Source organism: Phallusia mammillata, chromosome 1 (genome assembly GCF_965637545.1).
Source record: "Phallusia mammillata chromosome 1, kaPhaMamm4.hap1.1, whole genome shotgun sequence".
Lineage (NCBI taxonomy): Eukaryota > Metazoa > Chordata > Ascidiacea > Phlebobranchia > Ascidiidae > Phallusia > Phallusia mammillata.
Window position 1 is genome coordinate 19679237 of NC_137252.1, and position 11808 is coordinate 19691044.

General features: G+C 38.8%; 1 protein-coding gene across 2 annotated transcripts; it reads left to right on the top strand.

Annotated features, from left to right (window-relative positions):
- The first annotated feature begins 5353 nt into the window (after positions 1 to 5353).
- On the top strand, positions 5354 to 8547 carry LOC145219071 (zinc finger BED domain-containing protein 4-like). Of its 2 annotated transcripts, none has more exons than XM_080088862.1 (4): positions 5354 to 6015; positions 6079 to 6887; positions 7022 to 7654; positions 7774 to 8547. In XM_080088862.1, the coding sequence occupies exons 1-4, from the start codon at positions 5858 to 5860 to the stop codon at positions 8100 to 8102; spliced, it is 1929 nt and encodes a 642-aa protein (XP_079944988.1). In that variant the 5' UTR covers positions 5354 to 5857; the 3' UTR covers positions 8103 to 8547. The 2 variants fall into 2 exon arrangements, with proteins under 2 accessions (XP_079944988.1, XP_079950832.1); XM_080094706.1 differs by having other exon boundaries at positions 5360 to 6015; positions 6079 to 6245.
- The last annotated feature ends 3261 nt before the right edge of the window (positions 8548 to 11808 follow it).

An 11808-nucleotide genomic window follows, 5' to 3' on the forward strand; every position in this document is an offset into this window, starting at 1 on the left:
CGCCAGTTCGCACGCGGCCCTTACCCATGTCTTTCCTGACAGGGATCAAGGACCCACAGGGAGCTAGCATCTGAGACAAAGTCACGGAGTCCTGGAAAGATATTTTTCAGTTCCGTGTCGGGATTGGATGTCTGCCAAGATGAAAAGCTGATGCTCAGTTGTAGTGCGTGTAGGCTAGGCATCCTGTTACAATGCGCAAGGATTCGTTTAATATAGATATCTTTCAGTCTATGGGAGTCAAAAAAATGATTACATATTTATTTTGTTTACATCTTATTTGCATCTAATTCTAAACTTTATTTAATTTACACGGACAAATTACTAGAAAGCAGCAAGCCAAACTTAACATGGCTATTTGTCCATATTTTTTGTAGATCAGGGGTCTCAAACTCAAACCGCTTTGGGGGCCAAAAACAAACTTTTAAGTAAGTCAAGGGCCGCACTACCGATATCGAAGAAAAATATTGCAAGATTAAAAAGTAAAATGTTTATTTATGCCATTAACTACAATAAAAATCAATGTTGTAATAACAAAACAGCAATAGATGCATAGAGTAGCAAAGTGTCAACTGTGCTATTTTGCCTTGTGTGAAAACAATGGCCTTGTAGTGATGAATGTTTTTGTTAATAGTCGCTGATGAGTCTCAAGGTTATAACCGCGTGACTACAAATTAAAGAGGTATACCACCGTCCTTAACCTCCCAAGCTCCTGAGCTTGTCAGGACCGGAGTCCTGGAAACTCCACACACGTGTCTTGCACTTGGGTTCGTTTGTTTATTGGAGAGAATGAGAAACAGAAGAAGAGATCGAAATGAACGGGTGCGTTTTTATATATACCCCAGATAAAGGCGTTCGTACACATGTGCTCTTGCGATTGGCTCTTGCACAAATTCCCACACAAAGCAGCATCCAATCACAGCACGAGACAAAACATGTTAAAGCTCGCAAACACCAGATCACAAAGTCGCATCTGCATCCTAATTAAGTGCGACAGGAAATATTACAAAGTCCGAACATGATTTGTCAATACAGTTGAATTTGGTGCTACACAATTTAACTTCCTCGCAAGCTATGAGCTAGCGAGCCAAAACGAGCTATTTTGGTAAACAACTATTGCAAAGTTTGCACAAATTATGTCGCAATCGCTACAGCCTACAATGACGCAACAATCGCAATGGCTGATTCTAAAAATGTTCTAGTTCGATTATCCTGTAAAATATAACTTACCACTAATACAATGGTTCCCAACCTTTCAGTAGTCACGGACCCCATTTATAAGTTTTATACGCCAGCGGGCCCCTTTTGTAAGTTTTATACGCCAGCAGCGGATCCCCAACGTAATTTTCCGTGTCTCTCATATGTTTTTCGTTTCTTGCATTATATGTTAATAATACATTTTTGTGCGGCATTTTAATCAGCCTTTACAGTCCTCAAAGCTCAATGAAGTTCTGTACTGTAGCAACAGAGAGAGATACATATTCTAGTGTACAAATGTTGAAACAATGTACTACAAATTCCATTGTTCATGTGTGTTGTAATGTCACAATGGAGATAAAAATCACAAAAAAGTAGTTTTTTCAAACCCGAAAGTTTGACAAACAGTTTGCACTTGTATGCAGGATTGTGAACATATTTCGAAAACGTACAAATATTTTACTGTTGGTTAATGGTACTACAAACGTTTGGCTCCACGGACCCTCTGAATCCCTCTCACGGACCCCTTGGGGGTCCGCGAATCCCAGGTTGGGAACCAGGGTTGCAAATTTGGCGGATTTGTCGCCAATATCACAATTTTGGCGTTTTGTGAGAGTGTTTGGCACCAAAAATTGCAACTGGCGGTTTGGCGGATATTTTTGTAAAATTTGGCGGTTTGTAGAACTGGTTGGCACCCAAGCTTTTTAATGAAAGTTTGGGCATTGTTTGTCAAAGGGTTATCTTTTTGTCCAACAAAGTCTAAGATAGATTTGGTAGCTGCGCTTTTACAATGCAGGTTAAGGTTATCATTCATTGAATGACTGCCTACTACGTCATGAATGCTCCTGTTTGGCCAACCATTGCAATTGTAGTCTCTGATTAGTGATTAGACATTAGAAAATAAGATGGGATATATCCGACTGTTTGTGTCGGAAGTGACATACAGCGAGTGGCATTGAAGTTAAATGGTTTTACATGTTCAAAAATGTCATTTAAAAAGTGGAAACCAGCTTAGCCTACGACAGTAAGCGAAAGTGCATGAAAGTGGAAAAATAGCATTCCTGAGGAAATAAGAAACGCACCAAACGCAAGATTGTTTGTAAACTCCTACACCGCACATTTACTGCAAAGTTCAACACTTTTTTAAATACCTTCTATACACTTATGCATGCATGCCAAATCAGTTTTTGTTCACATTCACCACCTTTTATAATCGGCCATTTGTCTCCACTACAGATCCAGCTAACTAGCATGCGTTTTCAGTTACTGACTGCATAGTGCCAGCAGCCACATGTTGACTTAGGTCTACTCTTACTTATCACTACTAACATAATTTTTGTAATAGCGTTACCACGGATGATGTACCATTTGACCACTATTTTTCTCGGCTATGACTTTATAATCTGTATTTTTTAATAATACACCTATAGCCTACACCATAAAAGTTTGGTTTGTCACGAACACCTGTTTTAGTATGTGTGTGCACGTGTGTTAACTAACAAAATCACTTGCGTTGTGTGATTGGTGTCTGGTAATTGCTCGAGCAGTTGACTTGCTGTCAATATTTTTACAGACAGCTGTCGAACAACCTGGATGGATTTGATACTGCGACCCACGTCCCCCTTCGATGCCCTCGACCGAATACATGTTGCTTCTGAATTTCGACTTTATTTTTTCTTTTTCTTTTATTATTCGTGTACATATTAGAGGAAGTGTTCCTTTACATCAATCTGTTATCTATTTTTATGTAGTCCAATGCGTACTACGACTAGTTTTCAAGTTTTATAATTTTTAACAAATTCAAAGTTAACACCCACAATGTGTGTTCTTCACCCTTTCTTCCGGCGCTCGAAACTATCCGGCAGGGTTTCTTTTGGTGGTTTCTTTTCCTGTCGAACCCCACCTTCTTTCCCTAACACGGGTGGTTAGATTAGGTCCCAACCTGACTGGTTCCACCAACGTTTCACCCCCAGTCTTGACGTCCTAATGCGCCAATCTCACCCTCTGATGTGAGTCCCCGTCACATAACGCTCATAATAACGGTGTAGCTGCAGCGCGTTTCTCATATCTCCACCAACTGTGCCCTCTAATTTGTCGCGCCTTTTAACGTCTCCACGTTGCGCAGCTATCTCCGGCAAGGTGAATATTTTAGTGCAATTGTGTTACTACGATTTTTTCACCGAGCGAAATAAACTCAACTCAACTCAACTCAACTCAACACTTCTAAGCTATTGTAAGAATCCAAGTCAAACTAATCCTGTCTGGTAAATTGCACCGCCAAAAATGTTAAAGGACTTTACTTTCAACAAATTGTATTAGGCGGAATATGGTAGTCAGGTTTTTTTTAAGGTTTGGTTTGGGTGACCGCTAAGTAGTTTTAAGAGACCGCGTTTCATTTAAATACCAAAAAATAGCCATATTTGCTTAAACGAATTATTTATTAGGCTACTGGCAGTGCACAATCACAGAACAAATTTTTTTTGGGAAACCGCTGTAGAAATTTGGGGGACCATTTCGGTCCCCCAAAACACCTTAAAAAAACACTGATGGTAGTACTGATCTTGATCTCGAAACCCTAATGACTACGTTAAAAAAAATCAGGACAATGTCCAATTCTGTTCGTTTGTGGCAAAACAGGCCCTGCTCAGTAAATGAGTTGATTTTCATTCACCAAGTAACTTAAATGTTCGAGTGAAAAAGAGAAAACCCTGAAAAGGCCATATGTTTACGGCAAATATCACAATTGCCAGTAGTACGTTTTGATTCAATGGGGCACTATATAATACTTTGTAAACAACACAACATTTTACTGCCATATAAAGTTGTTTATTAAACTTACTTCTGTTCCAGTACCGGCCAAGGATGGCAGTACGGTACGGTACGTATTGCATTGACCGTACCACGTACTTCGTTACTTAGAGCGTACCGTACCATCGTACCGTACCAAATGTCAAAAATCAAAACGTACCGTACCACCGTATCGTACTTGAGGTACCGTACCTTCAAATAAACCAATCGGGATTAGGTTGGATACATTTTATGACATGCACTTAAAGGAGAGGTGTCTAAACTCTAAACAGGGTTGCCGTCGACTTGAAACCAAAAATAAGGACAATCGAAAAATCCAATTTTCATACGAAACGAAACAAACGTTTTTGAACAAATCTTTGCATTTATACGAACCATGACATATCACATGTCATATTTTTTTGCCCTGGAACAATCTGTTCCAGCAACTCCTTGTTCGTAGAAAATACTTTGTGCATCTCACAACGGCTCAGGTCTAGGTTTTACTTGTAGCAGGGATTTGACTAGTAATTGTTGAAAATAAGACAAAATAAAGACTCGAGTCAAAAATAAGGACATTTCTTAGAAATAAGGACAATGAACTTTTTTAAGACATCGCCTTTTAAAATAAGGACAAATCTTAGAAATAAGGACGATATGGCAACCTTGAATCAAGCTGCCCCACTACAACCAGCTTATTCGAAATGAAAGGTTGATGTGTTTTCTACGATGGGCTGGTACGTGCAGCGACAATGCATAATTTTCAACAGCATGTTTCTTAAAATCATATTGCTGCGAAAGAGACAACAGTACTAGCTAGCTTTTTTAACTAACTTGAGAATCAATTACAAATGCCGAGTTAATCTCTGTTCTTGTCATGTGCGCGTTTTAATAATAGGCGTACAGTGCGTGTAACCACCCCTATTGCATAACGGTCGATCCGTAAGCACAAAATATTTAACAGTGACGTCATAAACTTTTTTGAGCACTATTAATTTTGGTACAGGGACATTGTGAGAAAATCATATAATAGACAACTTAAATTCCAGTTTTGAACAATTTTGATATTATCTGCAAATGGAACAATGCAAAAATGACCGTTTGATCAACATTTATTATGCGTACCAGTACGGTGGTACGGTACGCTTTTGGTACGGTGGTACGCTCCAGTGAAGGACCGTACCACGTACCGTACCGTACCTCCAGCTTTCTTTGCGTACCGTACCTACGTACCGTACTTTTTGATGAAATTTGCTGCGTACCGTACCGTACTATCGTACCGTACCGTACTGCCATCCTTGGTACTGGCCCGGGAAATTAACAGTGTTGGGGAGACTCGAGTCAGTGACTCGACTCGAGTCGCCCTTTTTAAAGACTTGACTTGACTCGAGTCTTAGTCATCAAAAGACTCGACTTGACTTGGACTCGTCACATCAAGAGACTCGACTTGACTTGGACTCGTCAAAATACAGACTTAATAAATTTCTTAAATCGGCTAAAAGTTCCTTCGATGGGTTAGTTCGAACAATATCAGCGCGATAAGAATGTGTGGTTATTTATGCGCATTTTGTGCGTATTTACTCATGCGTTACGAAGTCTTCGATGCGTGTAAAACAAAGAACGATCAAGTTTTTGTTTGGCGCTTGGGCATGTTGTCGGAGAGAATGGCGATTGGCAGTAACTAAAAATACTGTTGCAGCTGTTGTTTTGTTATTTAGAGTAGTGTAAATGCAGCGCATGGTGCGTTATTTTAGGCGGGTATTTCTGCTTCGTTATGGTTTTAATTGCTAAACACGGACAAAAACAAATTTTAACACGTTAAATGTTACTCTAGCTTACTTTAGGTCACCTTATTTATGTTACGATAGCAAGTAAAATGACAAACATTCCATCCATAATAAAGTTTGGTTTCTCTGATTACTTAAAAAAAGAAGAAAAACACTGGGCAAAATGCAAGTGGTGCAAGGTAAAAATTGCGGACAAATCAGGAACAACGTCAAATTTTTCAAGGCATTTTAAGAAACATTCCTCTGAGTAAGTTGATCTCTGTTGATTTTGAGTTTTTATACATACAATGTTTGACATATTTCTTTACAGGTTTCAAAGGTACAAAAACACTATGAAGTTAAATGTAGCCGATTCCATAGATGACCAAAAACTGAAGAACTTTTTTCCCAGTGTATCCAAGGACACATATGCAAATAACAGTGCTCAGGCAAACAAAATTCACAAGTCTTTAGTGCAAGATCTTATAGTTGGAGAAAGTATGCCATTGCACATTGTTGAATCAAAAGGGTTTATAAAGTTTCTGAAAGTAGCGAATCCCTGTTACAGGCCTTTATCTCGTAAAACTGTTCGCAAAAATATTTTATCAAATGCTGAGGAAATGAAGAAAAAGATTACGACATGTCTTAGCAACTATGCAGCAGTTAACATTACTCTTGACATTTGGTCTGATAGGCGTTTAAGATCATTCTTAGGTGTAACAGCACATGCCATTGATGATTCTGAAAACGATGTCAGATTATGTTCTTTTACATTGGCATGTCAAAGGTTTCATGGCAGTCACAGCGGTGAACATATTGCTTCTGCTTTTGAACACATAGTTACAGAATACAAGATAAAGCACAAGATCAACTATGTTATAACCGATAATGCAGCCAATATGAAGAAAGCGTTTACAATCGCATTTCCAGCTCCAGAGTCTGTAGATGCTGCTTCACATACCACATCATTTCCTGAGGAAGGCTTAGTTTTAGATGATGACAGCCTGTGGTTTGATTTAGAAGGTGAACATCAACAAGAGGTTGAGTCAGAAGCAGCAAACGTTACACGAAAGGCCAGACTTGCATGTTTTGCCCACACACTACAACTTAGTGTTGGTGATGGATTGAAGCACAGTAAAGGCAAATAGTCTTTTTTAGTTTTCTTTGCTCAGTACTGATAAAATAGAATATATTGTTTCTATTTAAAGCAATGTAGTTTGATTTTAGCTTGTTACAATTTGGGTAGTTTTATTGAAAACATCTTTATTTGGCAGGAATCAGACCAGCGTTGTCCAAAGCATCAAGAATATCAACATTGGCTCACACAAGTTGCACATTCATAGAAGAATTTGAAAAAGTTTTTGGGCCAAATCGCAGTATACCACAATCAAATCAAACTCGTTGGAACTCAACCTTTCACCAGATTCAAATTATAATTGGTTTAGACCATCAAAAGCTGGTCAACATATGCGAAGAGTGTAAACATGTTGAAGCAATCTTTACTATGAGAGAATGGACACAACTGAAAGAAATGGTTGACATTTTGCAACCGTTTGCAGAAGCTACAGACCTCACTCAAGGAGAATTAATCCCAACCATAAGTCTGGTTGTTCCAACAATACTGGCCCTTCACAGACACTTAGATCAATATTCTAACAAATCTAAACATTTAAAAGTGATGATCACTGAACTACAAACTTCTATCAGGAAAAGATTTCATGGAATTTTCACTAATCTTACCTTGTGTAATGACTCTCCGACTTTAATTGAGATTGGAAATCATTTTCCATTTGGCGATCCAATATATATCCTGGCTGCTGTGATTGATCCAAGTTTTGGTTTTCAATGGATGGTTGATTTGAACTTGGCAGAATCTCAGAAAGAAACTTTGCGGTGCAAAATAAAAGGTACTTTATATGTTCATTTTTAAATTCGTTTTGAAACTAACGTGAAACAACATGTCATTATAGTGGGAATAGCGTTTCATGTAGTGTTACACTAACATTATTTATTCTTTATTTTTTAGACATGATTTTGGAAGATGCTGAGTCACTGCTTGACCGACACAGTGACACAAGTGAAGAAGACGAAGACTGCCAACAAAAAAAAGGCTGTATGAAGCTGTTTGCCAATTACAAGAAACGGACCAGCAGTGGCCAATTTAAGAAAACCACTTGCCAACTATCTCGCTATTTGGAAACAGTTGAACAAGATGAACAACCTAAATGTCTGAAGTTTTGGAATGATAATAAAGAGAAATTTGGTTCTCTTTACAAAGTGGCAAAAGAGGTTCTAGCAGTTCCAGCCTCCGGTGGAACGAGTTTTCAGCAAAGGGGGCATTATGATGAGACCTAACAGATCTCGATTAAGTGATAGTTTGCTTTCAGCATTGGTTTTTTGAAGTGTAACTATGACCTGTAACTATTGAAGAAAGTAGCATTCAAGTATTTTTTTGTGTGATGTGTATTAACAATTACAGTTTTTGTTCTTTAGTCTATGCTACATGACAATATCAACCACACAATAGTTCCATTATCCTAGGCTGCTACAGTTTTTGGCAGTTTATTTAATGTATGTTGTTACAGTAGAGTTCAGTGTGTGTTGTTTGCAACTTTTATTTTACCCTCCTTTTGGTGTTTATACCTCTCTCGTTTGCCAAATGGTTATCCTCACACTACAAACCTTATAAACCAAAATTTTTAGTTAATAACTTATGCTGTAACGGGTAACGGTCGTTTCGTTTATTGATGTCGTTATTTGTTTCCCAACATGTGTTGATAATACATAATAATAATTTCAAGCGTTTTTTAGCTTTTGCACAAGTTGCATTTTGTATCACTGTAACATGACATAAGGCTGTCAAACGATAATATTTTCTGGTTTTGGGATCCTAATAACGTAAAGCTTCTATTGCACCTGGCAAGCGTTTAAATTATTTGACATAACGATGTAAGTGTGCGGTTTAATGATGACACGCATGTAGTCGCAACATTTCAACACATGCAATAAAAATGGAAATGTTGAGTTGAAATAACGTTTTTCGACATGGTTCAATCACAATGAGTATGTTTCTATGAACGTGTATCATTTAAGTTGACAGCAAAAATGAAAAAAGTTTGAACTACGAACTCAATCAAAACTTGTATCGAACCCTGTTGACTTGAAGTAAGACTCGAACCTCTACTGACTTGACTTGAGACTCGAACCTCTACTGACTCGACTTGACTTGGGACTCGAACCCCTACTGACTCGACTTGACTTGAGACTCGAACCCCCAGTGACTTGACTTGACTTGAGACTCGAATGGTAAGACTCGTTCCCCAACCCTGGAAATTAATTTTCCAGTTAATGTTACGGTACACGGACTGTCCCGCACATCCATTGCAATTTTTCTACTTACCAAATTTTTATCTGGCAACCCTGTTGGGAACCACTGCACTAATAGAATGATTGTATCATGTAAACTCTCTAGTCATAAAGAGTATTCGGCCTGAATAAACAGATTAAAAGTTACTTCGCCGGCCGCACAAAAACCCTTGGAGGCCGCGTGTTTGAGACCCCTGTTTTAGATCATTACATTGTCATATAATTACAAAAGTTGTAGAAAAAGAACGGGAAATCATACTCCCAATCCTCTGGGAATTTAATATCTAGCTTTGATCTTTTTATAGCTGTCCAAGGTCAGATTATATTTTAAATAACCAATTCCTATACCGTTGACTTATAGTAGCCCCTTCCTGTGCGACAGCCTAATGACGGTTTAATGACTTTTCACACAATTTTCAGTTGCACGCGGTCCTTCGTGTTTAACAATGAAGTTTTGCTTACTTCAGGGGTGTGCAACCTTTTTCGGCGGTGGGCCATATAACCAATTTCCGACATCAAGCGAGGGCCACACAATTTTTTTCATGTACCATATTTACACTTTTTTACCATGCTGTTTGTGCGGCTTCCATTATAATATCATGTCGATATTATTTCCACACCTCTGCGTTTTGTTTTATTTTGCATTTAAAATCAACTTAAAAATGTTAGGTGCAAGCAAATTTTGTCGCAACACTACCTTTCACAACAAAGTAATTGTTTAATAGACAAAGAGGTATATTACGTCACATTCGGTATAGAACGCAACAAGCACCTAGTGCGAATAGAAGACCATAGGTCTGGGTGAATTAAAAGTTCCATGCGCTGGTTTAGCTTATTCTTGTTACGTATAGCAACTTAGGAGTTTTACAGAAAACTAATCAGAGAATCAGAGTGTTGTTGAGGGCCACACCAAATGGCTTGGCGGGCCGGATTGTGGCCCGCGGGCCGCGGGTTGCACACCCCTGGCTTACTTTATACATGATTTCGGTGTTCTTTTTGGAGTTTATTTGTCAAAAATTACAAAGCTGAGTTGTGACGAAAACGTTCTTGTGTTCTGTGATACCTACAAGCTGACCTTCAGTGACCTCTTGTCTAAGCTAACAATACGACCGTTTAAAGCGGCTTTCGGAAAACGTATATTTTTAACATTATTTCAATTAAAACGTTTTGCTTGACATACGCAAAACCAAAGTATCAAGTATGGTATGAAACCTTCTCCAAAACTGAAAATGTGCGTTATAACTTAAAACCTTTGAGCATTGCTGCGCGAAAACAGGTCAATTCTAATCACCAAAAAGACTGCCTGGTAAAATGTTCCACTACAATGGTAAACCAGTGAATCACTCCCTTGGGACAATTAGTCTGCAATTATTATATAGGCCCTAGGCCAGGGGTGGGCAACATACGGCCCGCGGGCCGGATCCGGCCCGCGACGGGATTTTGAGCGGCCCGCGGACAGTTTCCGGTCTTACATGATAATGTGGCCCGCGGCCACAGTCTGCCGCAATCCCCCATTACTTACTTACTACGTCAAATTACAGTTGTAACAGACAGTAACGCTCCCCAATAGCAAAAAAAAATTCCATTGCACCATACGTCCATTGTTACGACATAACTACCAACCTTGTGTGTGTCCTACTTTAACGGTTTCCTTTGTTTCCACACGTATAGCCTAGTTCAGGGGTGGGGAACCTGCCGCCTAAAGGCCACATGCGGTCTTTTAGGGCACTAAGTGCGGCCTTCGATGGCAAAATACATTTTTAAGATGTTGATATAACCGACTGCACCAGGCGCTGAAAAAAATAGACAGAAACGTATTTTTGATTTTATTGCAGATTATTTTTTGATTAGTTCCAGGGCAGCGGTTTTCAAACAAGACCCATGGTCCCATAGTGGTACATAAAGCGATTTCCATAGGACTACCAAAAACTCCAGGTTCAGCAATTTCTAGGTTAAATAAATCCTGAATGTTGTAGTGAAGATGAAAATGTAGTGAATTTTAATTAGCTTGGACCGTAAGTCCCACAAACTACGAGGAAATAGCAAAACGACCATTCTGTAAGTCGAAAAGTTTGAACATCACTGTCCTTGGCCTGGGAAATAGTCTATGCGGCCTATACACGAGTGTCGATAAATCGTTTGGTAGCCTTTATAAACAAAAAGGTTTCCCAACCCTGGTTTAGGTGGTCAAAAATCCGTTTTAAATCATTGGATAATACGCGATTAATGTATCGATTCAGGAATCCGGCCCGCCAAGTACTTCATTTTCCCATATCAGGCCCGCCGAATGGAGAAGTTGCCCGCCCCTGCCCTAGGCTATAAAGGTAACCACTGGGCCGATTGGGCCAAACTTTTAACTAGAAGGGTGGCTTTCTGATATACTTCCATTTTATATATTCTATACGATATTTATCAATTTACTATACACATCATTTGATCTACACATATGATTGTTTTTGTAAACAAAAACTAATGGGTCCCCACACGCGTGTTTGTGCGGATTTACGGTAAACAAATGTTGCGGTGACTTTTAGATTTTTAAGGACAAATTTTTAGAAAGCATTAACCCAACAATAAAACTTTTTTGTTCGTATTCTTTATGCACTATTATTGTCATATAATTACAAAAACATTAAAAAAGAACGAAACAAATACTTTAATTTAATCTCTTGCTTTGACCCAGATATTGTCGTCC